Consider the following 26531-nt stretch of genomic DNA (forward strand, 5'->3'; position numbering starts at 1 on the left):
AAGTGTGAGCCTTCCATCAGGAAAGTACATGAAAATACAAGTAAAGCCAGGGATACCAAAAGGCCATTTGCCTTATTATGCATCCCTCAATAAGCGGTCTAATCAGGTATTTGATTTTATTGTAAATAACCTCAATGTTTTCTTTCCAATGTTCTCATGTTCCAGCTATAAGATCTTGCGCTAGAAGATCTCAGCAAACTACTTTTCGAAAAGAAGAGTCACAGTTTATTCTGCAAAAGTACATATATTTTATTCCATCAAAATATGTATGCAACACTCCTTTTAAATACAAAATATTTTACAATTTATACATGGACATATATTCAGTACAACAGGTCATAAATTACTAGTTACAGCACAATAGGGAACGTAATGCCAGTACTGTACATCTGATGTGCTTTAAAATCCCTGATACAATTATATTAATCACCTTATTGAAGTGACAGAATTCAGAACCACTTAAGTTGTAACAGTTTGTACCTTCAGCCAATAATTTGATATGGTGTGTTAAATAATGACACTTAATATACTATAGTGCATTTTCACAAAACAAAATGCATTCAAATTGCCTTAATATGCTATCATATATATTTTGCAGATACAAAAAGTACGTGACTATTGTCCAGTTAATAAGAACTTGCTCCTCCCCCCTTCTTGTGCTAATCATCAACAATTCTGTAGACCCATTCCTGTATTGTAATACTGACTGTATATACTGAATTACAGTAAGGTTCCAATAACATGTTTACGGAAAACTGAAATCATTTAGTAGCTGATGGTCTTAAATTTGGATGCCTAAAAAGGCAAACAGTGCACTTCCAACTAGTTTGTTAAGACAGCTGAACATACAAAAACAGCTTTCTCTGTTAAGAATGAACAGATACCATGCATGCGACCCAAGCTCAAATTCTACGTGATGGATAGGTTGAGCAAAACAAAATAAGACGACAAATATGGTGCCAAAAGATTGTTAATGCTGAGAACATAATCAAAAAACAGTGTATCAACTGAAAAAGAAATGCTGCGGTTTTTAATCCCCTAAAGGTTTGTGGTTGCAGAAACAGTAATTTAATGTAGCATGACATAATCAAGAATAACTGTTGGGGATGAAGCCTCAGTTTTATTCTCTAATGAAAATCACTTTTCTTCATTTTCATAAAATAGCCAAGATTTATGCTCTGATATACATTGTTCCAAATTGTCTCTATTGAATTATCTATAATTCACACCAGTATAGTGATCTGTAAGGCATAAAATATAGACTCCTGACTCTATCACATGTACTTTGGTATATTGCTGTTGTATGTGTGGAAGATCTTCCCTTGATGAATATTATATCTGTATGCAAGGTAATATTCTGAAAATGGCAATAAAGTTTAATCTGGCAGTTTGAATGAGCACCTAGGTTTATGCTAATTGTTACTGTCCAGTTCAGTCGTTACAAAAAAGATAAACAGATCTAACATGTATCACTGTACAACTTGCAGTGATGTGTTCTAGAGGCCGTTTTTTCTTAAATGGGAAGGAAATTTCTTTCTCCTCTCCTGACTATGGTCCAGGTTGAGACATTTTGTTACTGTTCTTTCTTCATGATGCAGGGAGTCTAGGTTGTTTTCCAGGGAAGTAGGCAGACATCACTGGTGGTGGATTTCCTTGCTTTGGCATTGGTGGACGTATGGGCACTAAATAAACATCACAAAACAATGAGAGAAAGAAGCCAGAATTATTTCTGTAGGTTAAAAATTATTTATTTTCAATCTTGTCTAAAAAATATTTTATTAAACTTTGGGCAGATCTTTTTTACTCTTAGAGACATAGCAGTCATAGTGCACGGAAACAGACAGTTCAGCCCAACTTGAATATGCCGACCAGGTTTGCTAAGCTGAACTGATCCCATTTGCCTGTATTTGGTCCATATCCTTTGAAACTTTTCCTATCCATGTACCTGTCCAAATATCTTTTAAACATTGTAACTGTACCCATCTCAAACACTTCCTCTGGCAGATCATTCCATATATGCATGAAACAGTTGCCCCTCAGATCCCTTTAAATCTTTCCCTCTCACCTTAAACTTATGACCTTTAATTTTGGATTCCCCTACCCGAGGATACTTTATCTATGTCCCTCATGATTTATAGACCTCCAAGGTCACCCCTCAGCCTCCTACAGTCCAGGGGGGAAAAAAAATCCCAGCCTGTCCAGCCACTCCTTATAACGCAAACTTTCCAGTCTCAGAAGCATCCTTGCAAGTCATTTTTGCACCCTTTCCAGTTTAATAACATCCTTCCTATAGCAGGATGACCAGAATTGCTCACAGCACTCCAAATGTTGCCTTGCCACTCTCTTGTATAGCCGTAACATGACATCCCAACTTCTGATCTCAACATTCTGACTGATGAAGGCAAGTGTTCCAAATGCCTTCTTAACCACCCTGTCTACCTGTGGGGCCACTTACAACGAACTACGTAACTGTACCCCAGGTCTCTTTCCAACAACACTCCCCAAGTTCCTATCATTAAATGTGTATGTCCTGCCCTGGTTTGTTTTACCTAAATGCAACACAAAGAACAAAGAAAATTTACAGTCCAAGAACAGGTCCCTTGGCCCTCCAAACCTGTGCCAATCCAACTCCACTGTCTAAAACTATCATCCAATTCCTAAGGATCTGTATCCCTCTGTTTCCCACCTGTCCAGACACACCTTAAATGAATCTACCGTGCCTGCCTCTGCTACCTCTACTGGCAACGTGTTCCAGGCACCTACCACCCTCTGTGTAAAAGTACTTTCCACATGTATCCCCCTTAAACTTTTCACCTCTCACCTTGAAAGCGTGACCTCTCGTTATTGAATCCTTCACCCTGGGGAAAAAGCTTATCTCTATCCACCCTGTCTATACCCTTCATGATTTTGTAAACCTCTGTCAGCCCCCCCCCCGCCATCTCCTTTTTTCTAACGAAAACAATCCTAACCTACGCTACCTCTCTTCATAGCTAGCACCTTCCATTCCAGGCAACACCCTCGTAAACCTTCTCTGCACCCTCTCCAAAGCGTCCACATCCTTTTGGTAATGTGACAACCAGAACTGTACACAGTATTCTAAATGCAGCCAAACCTATGTCTTGTACAATTTTAATATGACCTGCCAGCTCTTATACTCAATACCTCGTCGAATAAAGGCAAGCATACCATATGCCTTCTTGACCACTCTATCCACCTCTGCAGCCACAATGGAATTGAACTCCCGGATCTCTCTGCTCATCAACTTTTCCCAAAGCTTCTCCATATAATTCACTCGAGAATTAGACCTTCCAAAATGCATCACCTCACATTTGCCCGGATTGAACTCCATCTGCCACTTCTTTGCCCAACTCTCCAGTCTATCTTTATTCTCCTCTATTCTTTGACAGTTCCCTATGCTTTCTGCTACTCCACCAATCTTCATGTCATCTGCAAACTTACTGATCAGACTACCAATGCCCTCTTCCAGATCATTTATGTATATCATAAATAACAGTGGCTCCAACACTGATCGCTGTGGAACACCACTGGTCACCTTTTTCCATTTCGAGAAACTGCCTTCAACTACTACTCTCTGTCTCCTGCTGCTCAAGCAGTTCTTTATCCACCTAGCTAGAACACCCTGCACACTATGTGACTTCACTTTCTCCATTAGCTTACCATGAGGAATCTTATCAAACACCTTACTAAATCCATGTATATGGCATCTACAGCCCTCCCTTCATCTATCAAGTTGGTCACTTCCTCAAAGAACTCTATTAAGTTGGTAAGGCATGATCTCACACGCACAAAACATGTTGCCTATAAGTGATAAGCCCATTCTCTTCCAAATATAAATAGATCCTATCATTCAGTACCTTCTCCAGCAACTTTCCAATCATTGACATCAGGTTCACTGGTCTGCGGTTACCTGGAATATCCCTACTACCCTTCTTGAACAGGGGGACAACTTTAGCAACTCTCCAGTCCTCCGGTACTTCACCTGTGTTTGAGGATGCTATAAAGATATCCATCAGGGCCCCAGCTATTTCCTCTCTCGCCTCCCTCAACAACCTGGGATAGATCCCATCCAATCCTGGGATTTGTCCACCTTAATATCCTTTAGCCTACCTAACACATCCTCCCTCCTTATGTCAATGTGATCCAGAGTAAACAAACTTCTATCTCTAATCTCAACATTCGTCATGTCCCTCTCCACAATGAACACTGATGCAAAGTAATCATGGAGAATCTCACCCATTTTCTCAGGTTCAACACACAACCTTCCTTCCTTATCCTTTAGTGGACCAACCCTTTCTCTAGTTATATATGAATAAAAGGCCTCGGGATTCTCCTTAATTTTGCTTGCTAGAGTTATTTTATGACACCTTTCAGCTCGCTTGATTCCTTGTTTAAGATTGGTCCTACTCTCCTGATATTCCTCCAAAGCCAGTTCTGTTCTTAGCTGCCTGGACCTTACGTACGCTTCCCTTTTCCTCTTGGCTAGTCGCACAATTACTCCTGTCATCCATGGTTCACAAATCTTGCCTTTCTTATCCCTTGTTTTCAAAGGGACATGCCTATCCAGCACTATCTTTGAAAGCCTCCCACATCTCAAATGTGGACTTCCCTTCAAATAGCTGCCCCTAATCCACATTTCCCAGTTCCTGCCGAATTTTGATATTATTGGCCTTGGCCCAGTTTAGTACTCTTCCCTTAGGGCCACTCTTATCTTTGTTTATGAGTATTCTAAAACTTACACAATTGTGGTCACTATTCCCAAAGAAATCCACCACTGCAACTTCTACCACCTGCCTTGGCTCATTCCCCAACACCAGGTCCAATATGGCACCTTTCCTAGTTGGACTATTGACAAATTGCTCTAGAAAACTTTCCTGGATGCTCCTTACAAATTCTGCACCATCCAGATCTCTGACACTGTGTATCCCAGTCAAACGTTGGGAAAATTAAAATCTCCCATCACCACCACCCTGTTGTCTCTACATCTTTCCATAATCTGTTTACCTATTTGTTCTTCTACCTCACAGTCTCTGTTGGGAGGCCTGTAATGCAGCCCCACCAATGTAACTGCACCCTTCTTATTTCCCAGCTCGACCCATAAAGCCTCACTGCTCTAGCCCTCCATAGTGACCTCCTTTAGCACAGCCATGATATCATCCCTGACCAGCAGTGCAACTCCACCCCCTCCTTTTACTTCCTTCCCTGTCCTGTCTGAAGCATCTGTATGCTGGAACATTTAGTTGCCAATCATGCCCTTCCTTCAACTAGGTCTCTGTGATCGCAATAACGTCATACTCCCAGGCACCAATCCAAGCCTTAAGTTCATCTGCCTTACCCACTATTCTCCTTGCATTAAAACATAATCACTTCAGACCACCTGTTCCCTTGCGTTCGTCTGCTCTCTGCCTACTCTCCCCCCTTGGTAATACTAACTTCATGATCTTGTTCGTTATAGTCTCTAGTATCCACCTTACTGCCTACTAGTCTTCTCTTCTGGTTCCCAACCCCCTACCACATTAGGTTAAACCCCCCCCCCAACAGCAGTAGCAAAAGCTCCCCCAAGGACATTAGTTGCAGTCTGGTTCAGGTGTAGACTATCCAATTTGTAATAGTTCCACCTCCCCCAGAACCGATCCCGAAGTCTCACAAATCTGAACCCCTCCCTCCTATACCATCCCTCAAGCTACGTGTTCATTCTGACCATTCTTTCGTTTCTACCCTGGCTAGTACGTGGCACTGGTAGCAATCCTAAGATCACTACCCTTGAGGTCCTCCTCTTTAACTTCTCTCCTAGCTCCCTGAATTCTGCTTTCAGAACCTCATCTCATTTTTTTACTTATATCATTGGTGTCTATATGCACCACAACAACTGGATGTTCACTCTCCCCTTTCAGAACGCTCTGCAGCCGATCGGTGACATCTCTGGCCCTTGCACTTATTTGAATTAAACTCCATCTGCCATTCTTCGGCCCACCAACCCAGTTGATCAAGATCCTGTTATCTTTGGATAACCACTTTCATTGTCCACCGTATCGCCAATTTTAGTGTCATCCACGAACATACTAACCATTCTTCCTTTATCCTCATCCAAGTCACTCATATATAAAGTGACAAACGACAGTGGACCCAGCACCAAACCCTGCAGCACACTACTGGTCACAGGCCTCCAGTCTGAACAATGACTTTCTGCCAACATATCATCAAGTCAAATTTACTAAACTAGTCTATCATCATCTATCTTCTCGGTCACTTCCTCAAAAAAATAAATCAAATTTGTGAAACACAATTCCCCTTGCACAAAGCCATGCTGACTATCTCTAATCAGTCCTTGCCTTTCCAAATGCTTGTAGACCCTGTCTCTCAGAATCCTCTCCAACAATACACCCACTAGTTATGTTAGGCTCACTGGGGTGTAGTTTCCTGGCAGCCTTTCTTAAATAATGGCACAACAGTAGCTACCCTCCAGTCTTTTGGCACCTCACCCATGGCCATTGATGATACAAATATCTCAGCTCGGGGCCCTGCAATTTCTTCCCAAGCTTCCCATAGTGTCCTTGGACACACTTGATCAGGTCCTAAAGATTTATCTACTGTTATGCTTGTATCTTAATCTCAACATTTGATTGAAAAGCGGGTTAGGTAATCAAAAAAACTTTGCTTCTGGAAATCAAAGGATCTATTCTAAAGACACAGCAATTTAAACAGTTAATGATGGATAAAGGGGATCTAATATCAATACTGATAGAATACTAGAAATACTCCACATTTGTGCAGACTGTTTAGATTTTCTCTATAACATTTTTCCCAAAATTGTTAATGAAATCTTAGCATCGCTAACAAGGTCAGCATTTAAATTGTCCCTTAGAAAGCAGTACAGGGGTTCTTGACAGCTGAAGTCAGGTTGTAGATGTGCATCCTAAGTGCTGTCATAAAGCAGTTCCAGGATTTTTACTACTAGTGGTGATATTTTACCAAGTCAGGATGATGCTGGACTTGGAGAATTGCATATTGTGGTGTTCGCATGAACTTGCTGTTTTTCTTTCTTCAAAATCGTAGAGATCATTGGTTTGGAAGATGCTGTATAAGGAACTTTCACGAGTTTATGCACTGCATCTTGTAAATGGGGTGCCCTAAAACCGCAGTGTGTTACTCACGAATGGGTGGAGTGCTGATTAAATGGCCTGCTTTGGCCTTGAAGGTGTCAGGTTTCATGAGTGTTCTAACTGTCCTCATCCTGTTGATTATTTACAAATATTTCTGTTTGTATTTCTAATTTTTAAGCTTTTGCATGCCATTTCCCAATTGCAAGGACGCCAGAATACACATTATTACATTCTGTCCAACTCTGAACACTTACTGTATAAGAAAGCAAGCCAAAGGTTGGTTACATTGTAATATAAATGTAATGTATGGGTACAATGCCTTCTAATAATTAACCTTTTGCTACATTAAAACAAATTTTCCAATAATTTTTACTGACAAAAAATACACTCCAAAGCCTTTCAAGATTTTTTTCAGCAAAAATTAAAGTAGATACAAATCACATATTAGCATTCTATATGATTGTCTTGACATGCAGACATTTAAAAAACTTTACTGTACACATACATTTGACCTAGTCCCATTGCTTTATTACCTGTGCTAGATGGACATGATGCCTTCTGTAGTGACACCACTCGAGACAGCACTGGTTTACCAGCTTCTCTCTTTTCTAAATATTTGAGGTCCAAACCAACTGGTTCACTATAGCAAATAAGAAATATTTTTAATTAAACAGTTAGTGGAGTTGTTCAAATCGCAGACAGACAAAATGTTAACATGACAAAGTATTTCAGTTTTTAAGAACTTTATTTTGAAAATTATTACATTAATAGATTGGAGGAAATAGTATACTGCTAGGTTACACGCTTTGACGTTTTGAAAATTATACAATTCCAAAACTTAAGTGGGCTAATTAAACACAAACTCTGCTTCCTCTGTTTCAGCCAATTATTTCCCAACAGTGCCAATTATTTTAGTAAATAAGCTTACAATAGTTTCACTGTACAGAAATGTATAAGGTGCCAAAACCCCCAGTGTAAACTCCTCTAAATGTTTTCATATGTTTTATATTAAAATTACATCAAGTTCTTTAATGCTTAATTTATAAATGCTTAATTTATAAAACCAATAAAAAAAATTCTGGAGACCAGTTTGTATAACTAATTTAAAAAATAATGTGCCCAGTCACCTTGAATTCTAGTCTGGCTATATTATTCACAAACATATTCCTTGATTATAACCAGAAGTTCCATTGTAGTCTACAAAGAAGTAAAAACATCAGCAAGAGAATGTCTGATAAGACCCACTATGTTTGCTTACCCATCATGCCCTTGCTTATTTTTGCAATCCACCTGAAACACAGGAGTAGCTAAGACAATGTTTCTCTCCATTTTTTTGTAAATCTGAATTAAATATTGATATACTTTTAAATGTAGTCTAGCATATTTAACACACTATTTTCACTCGCCTAATTTCCTTCCATTCTTTCAAGATGCTAATTTTCATCACCGTGTACCTCGAGTCTATTCCCCATGCAAGAATCTTTGTATATCAATTTTAGAGTTATTTGAGTTGAACCTTATCTCATCATCTGATAAGGTTGCAGTTGCATTCCTGAATACTGTGACATTAGGTGAAATAACTAAGTGAAGCATGTAGGAATTAATGTTAGGGCAGAGTTAGATTCCTGCAGACATTTTTTGCTAAGAAAAATAGTGTACAGATTGAAATACTATAGTGCACATGTGCAGAACTGTGTATTTCTAGCTTAAATGACCAGCAAAAGAAAATAATTTATTATAAATCAAACACTATACAGTTAGGTACTTCAGATACTTTACCAACAGAAAGCAAACATAAAACATGAAGCTGAAGTGGTGGAGAATTAAGTGCTGAGAGGTTGGTTTCCCATCACCAAGTCACCCTTTATTTACATGAATAGAATACATGCACTCTGACCAGCTAATTCAGTACCATTTCCAAGAGTGAGGATGTTGAAACTCCTGTTTATATCCGTCAGCCAGGGCTACCTGATTGGCACAGGTTAACACTTGCAGAGATCCCATACTCTAGGAGATCCACCTTAGCATGAGGCTTTTTATTAGCATTAGTGGTAACTACACAAAACAATTCTCATTGGAGACCGGATGGAAGTGTTAACATGTACATCCCCAGTACATGTTCTCAGTCTGGCTGAGGTCTTGCACAAACTTAAGGGTTGGAGTCTAGAGAGAATCTTGTTAAAGACAGTTCTGCAATGAATGATACAGCTGTGCACGTATCAACCTTCATGAGAACTGGGTGACCATTTAACCAGACTTTTGTTTTGATTGGTTCTGGTTTGGATGTTGCTAAGCAATTTAACTGTTCCAAATCAGATATAGATTAACTTTCCAGGGTGTGCACTTTCCTGGATACTAGCCTATGAGTTTACTTTAGATTCCCTACAGTGTGGAAACAGACCCTTCAGCCCAACAAATCCACACCGACCCTCCGAAGAGCAACCCACCCAGACTCATTTCCCTACATTTACCCCTTCACCTAACACTACAGGCAATTTAGCATGGCCAATTCACCTAACCTGCACATCTTTGGACTGTGGGAGGAAACCGGAGCAACCAGAGGAAACCCACGCAGACACGGGGAGAATGTGCAAACTTCACACAGACAGTCGCCAGAGGCTGGAATTGAACCTGAGACCCTAGTGCTGTGAGGCAGCAGTGCTAGCCACTAAGCCACCGTGCCGGTGAACGTAGGCGTTGTATGACTCCTTTGCTATCTCAAATCTACATACCGGCAACAACTACAATGGCTGGCTGGCCTGGATCCTGAAGAACATTTTAGCCATTTGGCTGAGGCTCAGCTTTGTTTTGGGGTGCAGAAGGGGTTAAAATAAGAGAAAGACAATTTAAACAAAACAGACCGGTTCAAAATAAGTTACGTGTGGAACAGCACTGACCACAATTTGTTCCATATAAAAGCTAGGTGTTGAGCAGTTAGACATGTAGCAAACCACAACTTGCTCCATTTTAACCAAACAGGAAGTTGTGAACCACATTCAACTTATGTGGTGGGAGTCCAAGGCAAATGACCTCATAAGTGAGACATAACCAAAGTGGAATACGATTGATCTATTGTGTTACCAAGGCTTTAAAATCAATATATAATTGGTCAATAAGAAACCACCAAGATATAACTGACGCGGAGTTGTGTATTAATACATTATTGCAACCGTTGAAAGGCAGATTCTCTGAGCAAAGACGACTGTTGTCCCTTTAAGGTTAAGTCCCTTGCAATGCAAGTGATAAAGCTATTGTGTAACAATAATACTATCATCTGACTAAATGTTCCTTCGTTAGGGATTCTGCTGTGGGTCCCTCCCTTCAGGGTATGTCCCGTGTGATGCTCTGCGACTGCTTGTACTTAAGTGGTGTTCCCCAAGCTCAATCGGACAAGTGAGGTTGTCCACTTCCATTAGGATGCCCTGTAACACTCATGCTCCACTTGCTGTGTTTTCTAATGACAAAGCCAGTTGTAGTGTCTGTTTGAAGTCCAATTGAGCTTCAGCTAGTAAGCACTTTTGCATATTTACGTCATTAACCCCGCATACCAAATGGTGTCTCAGCATCTCATTCAGAGTTAACCCAAAATCACGTCTCTGCCAGTCATCTTAACATCGTCGAAACTCCCAATACAGATTCCTATGGTTCTTAATAAAATAAAACAAATAGCATCTCAGAGATGGAGGCGGTTTGTGGTCATAATATTCCTTAACTAAATCGTCAGCTCTTGAAAGGTTTTAGCATCTGATCCCTCAGGGAAAATTAGGCTCCTAATAACTGAAAATGCTGCAGGTCCACAAGCAGTCAGAAGAATCACTCATTGCTTTTCCTCTACCCCAATATCACTTGTCTGGAAAACATAACACATTCTATCCACATACTGGGCCCAGCCTTCGACAGCAGGATCAAATGAGTCAAACTTTTCAAATAAAGGCATGATGCCGAAAATGCTTACCCCAACTGAAACATGACTGTTGCAAGTGAAATTTCTTCAGGAGCACATTGTTTTCTCTTATCACCACTAAAATAACTGCATAGAGGCCAGCATCTGGTCAAAGTCACCCCTACTTTTACACAATCATCGCACATGGAATCTGACCAGCTAGCTCAGTGCCAGTCCCTAGACTGAGGACACTCTCTTAGACTCCTGTTTATCTGTCAGCTAGGGCTCCCTGATTAGCCCAGATTAACTCCTCCAATCAGGGATCTCATATTCTACGAGTTCCACCTGGCCAATCCCATTCCAATCACTACTGTGCACAGTCCTAAGTGCCTTAGTTCATAAATAAAATAATTTTTAAAATAAAACAAATTTTAAAAACTACATAAATGCAATTACTGTAAAGTTAAACACCTGCAGTTTTAATTGAGCAAGCTCCATCAAATGACAGAAGAAGGTAAAATTAATTGCACCAATCAATTTCTGTCACTAGATTGAGGGCAGGACATCAGGACAAATTCAGAAAAGCAGCCTGAAGAGAAACAGTACCAAACACTTTAAAGGTAAATACGGAGGTTGGGAACAGGATTAAGGGAAGGGGATGGATGCGTATGAACTAGGCAGCGGCAGGAACTGAAGGAAATCCAGGGGACTGACGAGAGATAGATATATTGTGATTACTTAGTTGATGATGTTAAAGACTATAGATGGGGATTTTTTGTACAGTACATGCATCATATGGTAATAGTCACTAGATAGTGCCACATTAGGGGCGGCACGGTGGCACAGTGGTTAGCACTGCTACCTCACAGTAAACCCTGGTTCAATTCAAATCATTCCAGCACTGCTGAAGCCAAATAAGAGTTTGGTACACTGTTAAAACTATGTTCAGCTTATTCAGTGCAAACCAGAATTTGAATCATGGCCCTTTAAAGTATACAAGATTGTAAAATATCTGAATTTTCTTACTTTTAACAGGAGAATTCAGCAGTATCACACAAACATACTATCAATGAACTTGCAGCTCAATGTTAAAACATAAATGTAACTACACCAACATGCTCTACCTAGATCAGTGTACAAACAGGCTTCTTTCAAGGCTCCGACACACCTACAAATGACTCAAGTTAATTCTGGAGGTCAGCCAAATTGCTCAGCATTACCACCTAGCAACAGTCTTAGCTAGGTAATTATATTGTCCTGGATTTGAGCAATCCGAACATTTACAGAAAAACCAGTTTTAGTCAACAAAAGTTCTAAAGGTCAAAGCTATTTCGGAATGCTACGGTTATGGTGAAATGGCTTCAAAACAAAAATAGAATAGTTCTTAGTTACAAAAATACTGTCAGAATAAAATGATGAAACAAAAACTCAAAAGACAAAAACCCCTCCCCCTTCACATATCCATTTCTATTTTTTTCTAATCACTGGATTTTGTTTGTTTTTTTTTCTTGTTTCCTTCCCTCTACTTTCTTCTGGTTAATTTGCACCTTTTTGTGTTCCTCCCATTCCATGCGTCTTTATTCCTCTCCCCTTTGCTTTACTTTCCATCTCAAGTTCTTAAATTCCTCATTCCTTTTCAATTGTGTGTTAGAGTGGGTGGGACACCAACCGAAGCATCCAAAAAATGTGATTAAAGAAAGTAAGAGCTACTGACCAAATGCAGCTAATGAAGCTCAGAAATGTAATTCACATTGAGATAATTGGGACTTATTCAAAGCTGTATTTGTGGCCAGGCAACTGCTAGTTGAAGTATCATGTGCATGTGTGTAGTTAGGAATCTGGCTTTTAAACTTACATCCAGCAGCAACACACTGTGTTTTAAATACAAATACAGGGCAAAGTGAAAATATTTGGGAGATGACCTTGAATGTTGCCTTTAAAGTACAGCATTTGGAATTTTGCCCCATTCTTTCTCCCTGTGCTTTAATAGAATTTACTTTAAACCTTGTATTTACTGTCAGTAGCCTAACTAATTTCCCTTAAGAAGCTAGATTTTTCAACCTGGACCCATATACATAATCTCACCACGTTTCTTCTAAGTTCCCTGGCAGAAGTCTGTTCAACCTTTCAGATAATGGCCTTGAGATACAGCAAAGACAACTTATGGGTTTGACAGGGTTGAAAAGAACATTCAAATGCATCAAAGGTTACAACTAATGGCATTCTGTTATAATCAGTGTTTCGTCAATGCAAATTCACTGTGATGTCATTGACAAATTGGGGACACTGCTTCTATCGTACAAACTTTTAAAATATGTGTTGGCTGTAATGCAATTACAGCACCAACACTTTAAGCGCTGTTTCTAAAGAGTGATTTTTCTATAATGCGGGATTGCATAAGAACGCAACCATTGCATTGTAGAAGAACTGACTATACAAAACTCAGAACAGTACAAGCCCAGGAACAGGCCTTTTGGCCCACCCAATGTCACAGGTATAACAGTGAATGTGTAGGTAGATCACATTGGGCATGTATAACATTAGTGTAATGAGAGTAAGTGCTCTATCCTGAATATCCTCCTGAAATTGAGTTCTGACAGATTTATGCTTTCAAAGAGATAACATCATCAGGGATTTGCTGCTTATAAAGCCTTGCCCACAGTTCTTTGCACAATGGGTTTTCTCAGCTGTTTGGGGAAAGGAGGACTCGGTAATTGTTTAACAGCAATTTGAAGGAAGGGAGGAATGTTGAATAGAGCAGCTGTTGAAACAGTCTTTAAATAGAATTGGGAAAAAAACTGAGGCAGAAGGGGGCAACAGTTTACTCCAAATTGCGACAGAGAAAAACAACTTCTGCCAATACAAAGCAACTCACTTTCAAGTTAAAAAAGAAACCTCAACTGTTTTGCATTGTGGCTGTTATTCATCTCTGCTGTCATCACGCATCTCTGTATTTAAGAATTGGAGTATATGCTATTTACTGTTCCAGTACTTTAAATACTAGATTTCAATATAATCAATTTATGCTTTTTTTGAGAATTTGTAAATTTATAGTTTGTTATCAGAATGATAATATCCAATGGCAGCACAATGGCACAGTAGTTAGCACTGCTGCCTCACAGCACCAGAGACCCGGGTTCAGTTCCCGCCTCAGGCGACTGTGTGTGTGGAGTTTGCACATTCTCCCAGTGTCTGCGTGGGTTTCCTCTGGGTGCTCCGGTTTCCTCCCACAGTCCAAAACAATGTGCAGGTTAGGTGAATTGGCCATGCTAAATTGCCCGTAGTGTTAGGTGCAGGGGTAAATGTAGGGGAATGTGTCTGGGTGGGTGCGCTTCGGCGGGTTGGTGTGGACTTGTTGGGCCGAAGGGCCTGTTTCCACACTGTAAGTAATCTAAACAAAAGAGTACGCAACAGGAACTACTTAAGATTCATCGTGGCATTAGAAAATCACATAAAATGCATTAATTCTGCTACATTTTTATGGGTGCTCCAATTAATCCATACCTTTTAGAAGACACAGGCATTAGAGTTGGTGTCGAAGCTGAAGGGCCTGATTTAGATTCCATTGCAGGAATGCTGCCAGGATTTAGCTGCAAAGGGCTGAAGTGCACCTAAGAGAATTTTGCAACATTCACTTGTTATACATCAAGTTTTTCTGAAGAAAGTTACATTGGTGTATTATTTCAATATCAATAAACAATAACCCCATGCACAGGCATCTAGTAAATCACTTCAAACATGCAGATATAACTACTATTAAAAATAGACAAAGCACATTTGAAATTTAACTGTGCTAACATTACAATACCCCATCTGGTAAGTAGCAAAAACAGTTTACATGGTTAAAAACTGATTTACATCAAACAGCCTGAATTTATATGTGCAAGTTACTTTAAAAACTATATTTTGTTTAGACATTTAAAATGTAGCAAATTCCAAAATATTTAACTTTGCTCAAAATGATAGAAAAGTACAAATAGTATATTTTAAACCAAGCCTGCCTGAAGACCATGTCGTGGTGCACCAGGCTTCAGGGGTGGAGTATTCATTCGTAAAGTGGAAACAAAGTTCTTTGAGTAAATATCCATAGGCAAAGCAGAAGAGACAGACTGTGGCATCAAGGTAGAAAAAGGAGGGTGCAACAAGGATTGCTGGAAAAGGAAATGCAAAAGTGAAGTATTAGTATTTATGAACCTTTAGTTTAAAGGTCAGCATCAATTACATTAACTTGCAGCAACAAGACACTTCACACATCCCACTGTTCACTGCTGTATAATAGCAACTTATGCAGAAAACCAAAGAAATAATTTTAAACCATCATCTTTTTTGTTCTGTGCCACGCAGCCTTTCCCGTATCTGCAAGCCTTCCTATAGAATTATATAAACCCCACAGTGTAGAAGTAGGCCACTTAGCCCATTATAAGTCCATAATGACCTCTCCGAACAGCATCCCTCCCCTTACACTATCCCTGTGGCCCTGCATTTCCCATGGCTAATCCACCTACCCTGTACATTTCCGAAACTATGTGCAATTTAGCATAGTCAATTCACCTAACTCGCACTTCTTTCTACTGCAGGAAGAATCCAGAGTGCCCAGAGGAAATACATACAGAGATGGGGAAAATGTGCAAACTCCCCAAGGGTGGAATCAAACCCAAAGATGTGCAGGTCAGATGGGCAGGCCGTGCTAAGTTGCCCATAATGTTCAAGTATGTGCAGGCTAAATGGGTTAGCAATGGAAGTGCAGGGTTACAGGAATAGGACTGGGGGATGGGTCCGGGTGGGATGTTCTTCAGAGGGGTCGGTGTGAACTCAATGGGCCAAATGGTCTGCTTCCATGCTATAGGGGATTCCATCATTCACCGTACAGTTCACTGATAGCAAACAAACTGGACACATTAGTCAGTTTTTACAAGCTATTCAGTCATGAGATGCTGGCATCATTAGCTCAGCTAGCACTTATTTCCCATCCTTAACTGCGTAGAGGGCAGTTCAGAGTCAACCACATTGCTGTGAGACTGGAGTCACAGATAGGCTACACAGGGAAGGATGGCAGATTTCTTTCCCTAAAGAACATTAATGAACAGATGGGTTTTACCTGACAATTGGCAATGGTTTCATGGCAATCAGTAGACTCTTATTTCCATATTATTATTGAATTCAAAATTCTACCATCTGCCATGCAGGATTCAATCCCAGAACCTGAGTCTCAGGCATAATAGTCCAGTAATAATACCAGCAGGCCATCGCCTATCCTACTGTTAATGTGCTGTCAAGCCCAATATTTAAATTTCCTAGATACTCCCTTGGCAGATCCACCTTTTGGAAATATCACTACGAAATAAAAGGATGAACAGTCAAACAGAGTAGAAGAGGCCCTTTAGCCCATCAAGACTACACCGTCACAAATGTACTGCTACCTATACTCATCCCACTTTCCCACACTGGCCCATTGACTTGAAAGCTATGACACTTCAAGTGCTGGTCCAAGTATTTCTTTAAAAGTTTAGGTTTCCGGCCTCAACTGCCCCCTCTTTCATTTTAAAATTACATCTCTTTGATATGGATCCCTCAACTAAGAGGAATAGCTGCTTTCCATTCATGCTGTCCTTGCCCCTCATAATCTTTTACACTTCTATAAGGTTTCCCCTCAACCTTCACTGCTCCAACGAAAATAACCTAAGCTTTCCAGTCTCTCTGCATTGTTGGAATCCTCCAACCCAGGCAACATCCCAGCGAATCTTCTATGCACATTGTTCCTCTAGTCTGGTGTCAATCCCTATATTTGAAATAGCACACAGTACTGCAGTTGTCGCCTATCCAAAGTTCTGTACAGCTTCTGTACAATGAATGAAGGTGAGTGTCCCATATGCTTTCTTAACCACTGTATTAAGTTGTCCTGCCCCAGTAAGGGATCTTTGGACGAGCACCTCAAGATCCCTGTTCCTTCAAACTTCCTCGTGTCCTGCCATTCATTAAGTACTCCTTGTCTTGTTCCTTCTTCCAAAGAATATCACCTCACATTTATCATGGTTAAGTGCCATCTACCACAGATCAAGCTGTTTCTATCCTCCTGTAACTTAACACTTTCCTTCTCAGTGTCAACTACCCGGTCAATCTTGGCATCATCTGCAAAGTTACTTTTCATCTGCCCCACATTCTCATCTACATCATTTCAATATCACAAACAATAATGGACCCAACAATGATCCTGGTGATACACCACTACACATTAGGCTCCAGTCCTACAAACAGTCTTCTACCACCACCCTCAGACTCAGTTAGTCAATTTTGGATCCAACTTGTCAAGTTACCCCAGATCACATGAGCTTTTTTAGTTTCTTTGTCAGTTTTTCATGCAGATCTTATCAAAGGTCTTGCTGAAATCCATATAAACTGTAGAAACTTCCTCAAAGAATGCGACAAGATTTAATGAGCATGATCTCCCTCTAACAAAGCCATGCTACTATCCCTGATCAAACGTCAGTCCTGGCATTCTCTCCTGTGCAGTCAATGAATAAATATTTCACTCAGAGGTGGAGTTCACTGAATCAAATAAATATTTTCTAGTGGTTGGAATTAAAAATCTTGCATTGCACAGTCTCAAGCTAAACAGCAAGAGACATTAACATCCCATTGAAATGCAGGTGAAGTAAAGCGTACTAACATTTCAATCAATTTTTTTTTAAAAATACTGTTCTTTATTACTTTGAGTAACCTTCGTTACTCATTTTCCACACACACATTTGAAAGTGTAAAAGTAACTGTTCCTGGACACTGTTAATGGTTCTCTTACCAGACTATTCTGCATACCCCCAGGTCTGGACAAATTGCTGTTAGATACCGTTGTTGATGGATCAAATGAGACTGGAGTTTCTTGCAGCGCTGCTAATTTATTTTCATTCAGTTGTTTATTCAACCAGGATATTACTGGGAAATATAAATAACAGCATATCATATTATACTTGTTCCAAGTTAAATAATGGAGGTTGTTCCTTCCCTCACCCAATGAAAAAGTAAAAGTTATAAGAACACATTTGATCAAGACAAGTTTAGTTTTGAAATGCTCTTTTCATCATTTCATTTTTCATTAATTGCTGGTGACCGCAAATTATTAGTGCAGCTGATCTGAAAAAAGTTATCCAGGTGAATTTCTATCCATATTGCCGATCACGGTCATTATTGAAATAAGCTCTGCTATATTTCCATGCCAGCAAATTCCTATATAGTTTATCTATCATTTTAGTTTGTTTTCCTTCAGTGGTAACAGTTTTTGCATATATGTTTTAGTGAAGGTAACATAATTATTGAATGTTAATCCACTAGTCTTGTAATGTGAAGGTGTCTCATGTGTTTGTAGGGTGCAGCTTCACAAAACTGATCACAAAGATAATTTCTAGACAAATACAAAAACCTCAGCTCCTTCACAAAATTTCTTGTCAATTTCCTAATGCTTTTTAATGAGGTTCAGTATTACATTTGCCTGATAATGCTGTTGTGAGGTGTAATGAACATTATACTTAATATATGTTTCAAGCACTAACCATTTTCATTTGTCTTTAGAAGCTGCTTGCTTTCTTCAAGTTTTTCAACAGCAGTATCAAGCTGCTCTTGTAATTTACAAACCTAAAAGACAATTTTTGACAAAAACATGAGATTTTTTTTAAGAAAGAAAAATCATTTTCAAATAAACTCTTATTCTCTTTTTATAGATCTTCTAAACTCTGTTATTATAATGCAGCTGGTAATGAATTGTAATTCAATACCTCTTCTTCCTTTTGTCTTAGAGACTGTTGAACTTCTTTTAGTTGTTGCTGCTCTTCCTGCAGCATTTGGGTCTTTTCTCCAATAACTTTTTCTTGCTGCATTGTAACAGTATTTTTCAGTCTAATTTTTTCCATCAATTTTTTCATGTCTCCCTGCAGTTTTTTGATGATTTCATTAGCCTACACCAAAACAAAATCACATGTTAATTATGTTCCAATAATCTAATAAGGTCAAAATGAATTATAATAAAAGTTAAAGGAGCAGTTAGTCTTAGTAAAGGCAAGTAGCAAAGATGTGCATTTTTAATAAGTTGAACTTACAACCATTTTGTATTATTTTTAACCTGTGTCAAAAAAAACCTTAGGGTCCTGCAAAGAATATTAGCACTCCAATTTTAGTCTACAGACCAGGCTGAGGTGCCTTGGGTATTGGATAAGGGCTGGATTTGAAACCAGATTTGCACCTGCTCATTTTCTGATTTTTTTTATTTATGTAGGGGATGACCTTAAGGATCAGCCCTGATCTTATTAATACTACAGCAGGCTTGAGGGACACATGGCCTAATTTTGCACTTTTTTGTATTCCTAAGCTAGTCAAGAAGCACACCTTGCCAAAGCGCAAAAATGCAACATTACACAGTGCAGGTAAAGGGCTTGAAGATACCATATTTCATCACTAAAACATTTAATAAACACTATAATCTCAGCAGCTCTAAATCCACAAAAACGTAGATTAAATGAAATCCACAGATGGTCTGTCTTTATTCTGATTTTAATACGATAGATAGGTTCCAGCCAATTACCATGATAATGCTGTATACCTTGGAAAACCAATAGGAAATGTACTATGGCCCATTTCTCTCATTTTGCATCCCAGTCAGTTTACAGCTGCTGGATCTGTACAGCTGTCAGGAAAGCTACCAATTTATTGCTAAAACTAGGCAGCAATCACATGAATTAGAAGAGAATGCAATTTCCCAGTTTTCAGTGCCTGGTTAGAAAATAAGTTTTTCAAAGACCCAACTGGTAGACTTTTAGTCACTAAGAGAATTATGGGATGTGGAGCCGGACAAGAAGGCAGAGTTGATTTAAGAACTTCATTCATGATCCTATTAAGCCAATAGATGCCTCAAGAATCAAAATGCCTGCAACCTGCACTTATTTTCTTGTGCTGTTCTTATACAGTCACAGAGTCATAGAGATGTACAGCACAGAAACAGACCCTTCGGTCCAACTCGTCCATGCTGACCAGATATCTCAACTCAATCTAATCCCACCTGCCAGCACCCGACCCATATCCCTCCAAACCCTTCCTATTCATATACCCATCCAGACGCCTTTTAAATGTTGCAATTGTACCAGTCTCCACCACTTCCTCTGGCAGCTCATTCCATACACATACTACCCTCTGTGAGAAAATGTTGCACCTTAGGTCTCTTATATATCTTTCCCCACTCACCTTAAACCTATGCCCTCTAGTTCTAGACTCCGCCACCCCAGGAAAAAGTCCTTGTCTATTTATTCTATCCATGCCTCTCATGATTTCATAAACTTCCATAAGGCCACCCCTCAGTCTCCGATGCTCCAGTGAAAACAGCCCTAACCTATTCAACCTCTCCCTATAACTCAAATCCAACCCTGGCAACATCCTTGTAAATCTTTTCTGAACCCTTTCAAGTTTCACAATATCCTTCCAATAAGGAGGAGGAGACCAGAGCTGCGCGCAATATTCCATAAGAGCCTAACCAATATCCTGTACAGCTGCAACATGACCTCCTAACTCATGTACTCGATACTCTGATCAAAAAGGAAAGCATACCAAATGCCTTCTTCATTATCCTATCTACTTATGACACTACTTTTTAGGAGCTATGAACCTGCATTCTAAGGTCTCTTTGTTCAGCAACACTTCCTAGGCCCTTACCATTAAGTGTATAAGTCCTGCTAAGATTTGCTTTCTCAAAATGCAGCACCTTGCATTTATCCAAATTAGACTCCACCTGCCAGTCCTCAGCCCATTGGCCCATCTGATCAAGATCCTGTTGCAATCTGAGGCAACCTTCTTCACTATTCACTACACTTCCAATTTTGGTGTCATCTGCAAACTATACCTCGTATGCTCACATCTAAATTGTTTTTATAAATATTGAAATGTAGTGGACCTAGCACCAATCCTTGTGGCACTCCACTAGTCACAGGCCTTCAGTCTGAATAACAACCTTCCTCCACCAGCCTCTGTCTTCTACCTTTGAGCCAGTTCTGTATCCAAATGGTTGATCTCACTGTATTCCATGAGATGTGTGCTAACTAGTCTCCCATCTGGGACCTTGTCAAACAACTTACTGCAATCCATATAGATCACATCTACCGCTCTGCCCTCACCAATTGTTACTTCTTCAAAAACCTCAATCAAGTTTGTGAGACATGATTTCCCACGCACAAAGCCATGTTAACTATCCCTAATCAGTCCTTGCCTTTCCAAATACATGTACATCCTGTCCCTCAGGATTTCCTCCAACAACTTGCTCACCACTGACATCAGGCTCACTGGTCTATAGTTCCCTGGCTTGTCCTTACCACCCTTCTTAAACAGTGGCACCATGTTAGCCAACCTCCAGTCTTCTGGCACCTCACCTGTGACTATCAATGATACAAATATCTCAGCAAGAGGCCCAGCAATCATTTTGCGAACTTCCCACAGAGTTCTCGGGTACACCTTTTATGCATTTCAAAACATCCAGCACTTCCTCCTCTATAATATAGACATTTTGCAAGATATCACCATCTATTTTCCTACATTCTCTATCATCCATGTCCTTTTCCACAGTAAACCATGCAAAATACTCGTTTAGTATCTCCCCATCTCCTGCGACTATACACAAAGGCCACCTTGCTGATCTTTGAGGGGCCCTATTGTCTCCGTTTGTCCTAAGTGCATTTGTAAAAACCCTTTGGATTCTCCTTTACCCTATTTGCCAAAGCTGTCTTATGTCCCCTTTTTGCCCTCCTGATTTCCCTCATATTCTTACTGCCTTTATACTCTAAGGATTCACTCGATCTCTCCTGTCTGTACCTGACATATGCTTCCTTCTTTTTCTTAACCAAACCCTCAATTTCTTTAGTCATCCAGCATTCCATGTGCCTACCAGCCTTTCATTTCATAACAGGAATATACTGTCTCTGGACTCTCATTATCTCATTTCTGAAAGCTTCCCAAATTCCAGCCATCCCTTTATCTGTGAACATCTGTCCCCAATCAGCTTTTGGGAGTTCTTGCCTAATACCGTCAAAATTGAGAATTTCAACTTTTAGATCTGGTCTATCCTTTTCCACCACTATTTTAAAACTAATAGAATTATGGTCGTTGGCCCCAAAGTGCTCCCTCACTGACACTTCAGTCACCTGTCCTACCTTATTTCCCAAGAGTCGGTCAAGATTTGCACCTTCTCTAGTAGGTACATCCACATACTGAATCAGAAAATGTTCTTGTACACACTTGACAAATTCCTCGACTGCTAAACCTTTAACACTATTGCAGTCCCAGTCTATGTTTGGAAAGTTAAAATCCCCTACCATAACCACCCTATTATTCTTAGATAACTGAGATCTCCTTACAAATTAGATTAGATTAGATTAGATTAGATTACTTACAGTGTGGAAACAGGCCCTTTGGCCCAACAAGTTTCTCAATGTCCACTGCCTATTAGGGGATCTATAACACTTGAGTAATTTGAGTATTTGAGTTATTTGAGTAATTTTACAATCCATGCAAAATGATAATCCAGAGCTAACAGAATGCATTATTTAAGGAAAGTACAATTAAATAATGCAAAACTAACATTTTAAAGCTACTTTTGAATCAATGTTTTTTTGCCCCATTCTTACCTCGTCATGATGTTTTCCACCAACAAGCTTAGCCATGAGACTACTTTGGTACTCTGAGGAGATAATCTTCCTGCCCTACCCAAAATTTTGAAACTAACGAGAAATCAACTAGAACTTCTCAAAATATGAACAAATTAAAGAAAATAACTCAGCAGATCTCTGTGTGTAGAGACAGAAACAGAATGAATATTTCAAGTCCAATCTGACCCTCCTTTGGAAGTGAAGAGAAACTGAAATTTACTTATGACCAAAAACATTTAATTTATCCAAGGTAGATTTAAGGCAAGTATAGCAAGGCAGATCAGAAATGCTAGCAAAAAGTCTCAATGATTACCTTTAATAATTCTTCTGAAAGAGACTTCACAGTAGCTTCTAACTTTCCCATCTGTTGTTGTTTTTGTTCCAGACTTTCTTCCAGATTTTTCTGCAAATGAATGGTGAATCACTTATATTAATTACTCCAGTGGCATCTTGTAAAGTCTCCCATTCTATTCTGTTCTTAAAAAGTTTTTTTGAGGATAGTGATGGGAGGAATAATAGCAGAGTGGAACTGTCATTGCACTAGAAATCCAATCACCCAGGTTGATACAAGTTAAACAAATTAATCAATTCAATTGACTGATTTTCTAAACAAAAAGGAATTAAAAGTTAGTTCTAGTAATGGTGCCAAGGCTACCCCTCCTGGATCTGTTTTCAAAAGGAAAGATATCTGGTCGGCATGGACAGGTTGGACCAAACGGTCTGTTTCTGCCCTGTACATCTCTATGACTCCATCTATGTCTCATGCAGACAGCTAGAACGTGTTCATAAAAGAAACACCACTATGCCCAGCTTTTCCGTTTGACATTAGAATTTGCAAAAAGTGTGTGTAAGCATTTATCACTCCAGTATTTCTTTCCCACTAAAAGAAATTGTTTCGGTAACTAAATACAGCATTTTCCCCGACATATATTTAGTTTCATTTTCTCATGATAAAACACAAAATGGCTTTATGACCTAACTTTTGAAAAATACCAAAACAAATCTAAGACCAATCAATGATTTTTTCATTTCTAAGTTATTTAATAATTCACTAGTGAGAAAGTATCTGGACCACTTTTATTCTCCACCATTCTGGAGTAAGTGATTCCTCTCCTTTCTGTAGACATTGAATCCTTTCTGGGATGTGGTTTAACAGATAAGGCCTTTCCAGCATAACTCACCCAAGTGACTATTCCCTCCTGTTCATGTGTGAATCTTAACAGTGAATAACAGCAGGCTATTCAACTGTCAGAGACAATACAAAGAGGAACCTCACCCTGTCTTCATGTACCCTAATTTTCTTGCTGGAATTGCTAGAGTATAAATATGAACAAAAATCTTAATTGGTGTCTATATTCCTAGTCCCTGGATGCTGAAGCAATTATAGCACTCTAATGCATTGTAGGTGACATTGTGTAACCTAAAGTAATAAATGAAACTGTTGGAGAAGCTCAGCAGGTCTGGCAGTATCTGCCCAAAGAGACATTGGAATCAAAAAGCTCTATGAAAATGAAGGGAGCTAGAAAATGTTTCTTATGCTGTTGACAACAGGGGAGAAGGAGCAAGTGGAACAAATGGTGAGGTGCACAGTACAAAAGACAAAGGGATTGCTAATGGTGGTTAAGAAAAGATTAAAATACAAAGTAAGAGTTAATGATAGATGTGAATTGAAGAAAATAGGTCAGCTGTGCTCAAGCCATTCAAACATGACATAGTAAGGTGAGGAGAATCAACATGGTGGACAGTGTTAATTCCTCAGAAGTTATGGAGTACAGGGAGGTGTAAAGTGCCTAAACGGACAACAAGGTGCTGTACTGCTAGCTTCGCTGGAAACTGCAGCAGGTCTAGGATGGAAATGCTAGCGTGGGACCATGACAGTCTGTTGAAATGTCAAGTAACTTGAAAGCTAAGGTGCTTCTCACATACAGAGCACAATGTTCTTCAAAACCACAGGTGTTACTGGATCCATATTGTTTTTATTTCAGATTTCCAGCATACGCAGTATTTTCCTATTATTGTTGTGTAACTTAACATGGATTGGGTATCAATGAGATTTATTAATAAGTAGGGCTCTCAAGTACTGACTTCTGTAATCAGCAAATCATTGGAGAAGTGTATCTGAAATAAGTAGCTAAAAATTTAGAAATAAGCATTGATCATCATTGTGCAGATCCAAATGTTATTAGAGGTCAGACTACACTGCACCTAAGAAAGCTGGATCTCAAAAGTGCTAGAGTGCAGATGGCTAAAGGACACCAATTAGGCACGGATGCATTATATAGTAGATTCCATTATAGCTGTACCACTACTCAACTTTATTAAGCAGTTGAAAACTTCAAAAGTGATTTTGTGTGATTTTTAAATACCTTGTGTTCCTGCGTACTTTCAAAGACTTCTGTTGTCCTGGTAACGACTTGCTCTTTATCTTTGACTTCTTGTTCCAAGACAGCAGTCCTTGTTCGCAGCTGATTTATCAGCTTCTCTTTTTCATGACATTCGGCATCTAGTGTGGTGTTTTCTCTCCTCAGTGAATGAACTTCCTGTTTTAATCTTTGACACTCCTAAATACCATACAAGAGAGCAAGTAAATCAAAACTTTTATTTTGAACGGGAAATATACTAACCTGAACATTTAATATCTTTGAATATATATATATATGTGTGTGTGTGTGTGTGTGTGTATTAACCTTATTTAATACAGCAAAGAATAATTCGCTATCAATATGGCACAGTGTTACATTGCAGCCCATTGGGCAATCTGCTTTATTTAGCAGCATTAAACTTGAAAACTAATTGTGTTGCTTTTCTTTTAAAAATAAAGCAATGAGAATGTATTCACATATAAATGGGGTAAATGTAGGGGAATGGGTCTGGGTGGCTTGCTCTTTGGAGGGTCGGTGTGGACTTGTTGGGCCGAAGGGCCCATTTCCACACTGTAAGTAATCTAATCTAATCTAAATCTTAAAAATATTAAGTAGGATTTTTCAACCTCTTCCATGCTAGATAGTTTGGCTTTCAACTCTCGTATTGAGGATTCAGACTTGTATTTCCTCTCTGTTAGATCCTTGTTGATAACTTCAATTTCAGCGAGCCTGCTTTCTAAGTGCTGCACTGTTTGATAGTGCGCTGCCTCTGTCTCTTTCCTCTGCTGCTCCAGTTGATGTTGATACTGTACATGAGCCTGGAATGAAAGGTAAAATCGGCAACACTTTAGGTTAACTGAGGAGAACAGCACAACAAAATTGTGTTTATAAAATCATTAAAAAAAAGGCAAAGGCAGAGAGTTTATTTGGCCTAACTAGGTTACCTGTCCCTAGAAAATGATAACGTGAGTTATTTGGAATTAGGTACTTTTTGTTAAATGACTATACACTTCTTTGAATAGAAATGAAAGGATTTAAATCTTCAACAAATGCAATTTTAACATAAAATGTCAAAATCCTTGCTTTAAACTTAGTTTTTGCTTTAGAAAATTGGAGAACTGTCCTAAAAATACTTGATACTATCAATTCATTGTTACTGCCTCTTCAGGGGAAAGGAAAAGGGGAAAAAAAGCACTGCTGCAGGCCATAAATCCAAATTAATGTCACTTTTGCATAGGTCAGAAAATACTCAACATTCTCCACCAACAATAGCAATCAGCAAATAGAGATAGGTAGAACATAAATGGGAGATGGGTGGAAAACAGCAGATAAAGAGAAATGTTTCCCAATGGATAAATGAGAGGGAGGAAAAACACCATCCCAAGACAGTCTACTCAATACAATCCCTGAAAGTTCTACACTGAAACACCCTGATCCCAAACTTAATCAAACAAAGCATCAGATTCATTCAACATTTTTTTTACTGTTCATC

At 39.3% G+C, this 26531-nt stretch overlaps 1 protein-coding gene across 1 annotated transcript in view; it reads right to left on the reverse strand.

Annotated features, from left to right (window-relative positions):
* Nucleotides 1–206: 206 nt before the first annotated feature.
* LOC122561669 (spindle assembly abnormal protein 6 homolog) overlaps nucleotides 207–26531 on the reverse strand; it is a 93582-nt gene continuing 67257 nt past the window's right edge. Inside the window, exons 8-17 of the mRNA XM_043713652.2 lie at nucleotides 25666–25857; nucleotides 25043–25237; nucleotides 22990–23079; nucleotides 18771–18950; nucleotides 18549–18630; nucleotides 17801–17934; nucleotides 15006–15155; nucleotides 14509–14615; nucleotides 7655–7761; nucleotides 207–1682 (exon numbers count right to left, since the gene is read on the reverse strand). Of these exons, the coding sequence (XP_043569587.2) occupies nucleotides 1588–1682; nucleotides 7655–7761; nucleotides 14509–14615; nucleotides 15006–15155; nucleotides 17801–17934; nucleotides 18549–18630; nucleotides 18771–18950; nucleotides 22990–23079; nucleotides 25043–25237; nucleotides 25666–25857 (1332 nt within the window). The 3' untranslated portion in view covers nucleotides 207–1587. The remainder of the gene's footprint in view (nucleotides 1683–7654; nucleotides 7762–14508; nucleotides 14616–15005; nucleotides 15156–17800; nucleotides 17935–18548; nucleotides 18631–18770; nucleotides 18951–22989; nucleotides 23080–25042; nucleotides 25238–25665; nucleotides 25858–26531) is intronic.

Source organism: Chiloscyllium plagiosum, unplaced genomic scaffold, assembly GCF_037043375.1.
Source record: "Chiloscyllium plagiosum isolate Xiang-an unplaced genomic scaffold, Cpla_swu_hap1 HiC_scaffold_2, whole genome shotgun sequence".
Classification (NCBI taxonomy): domain Eukaryota; kingdom Metazoa; phylum Chordata; class Chondrichthyes; order Orectolobiformes; family Hemiscylliidae; genus Chiloscyllium; species Chiloscyllium plagiosum.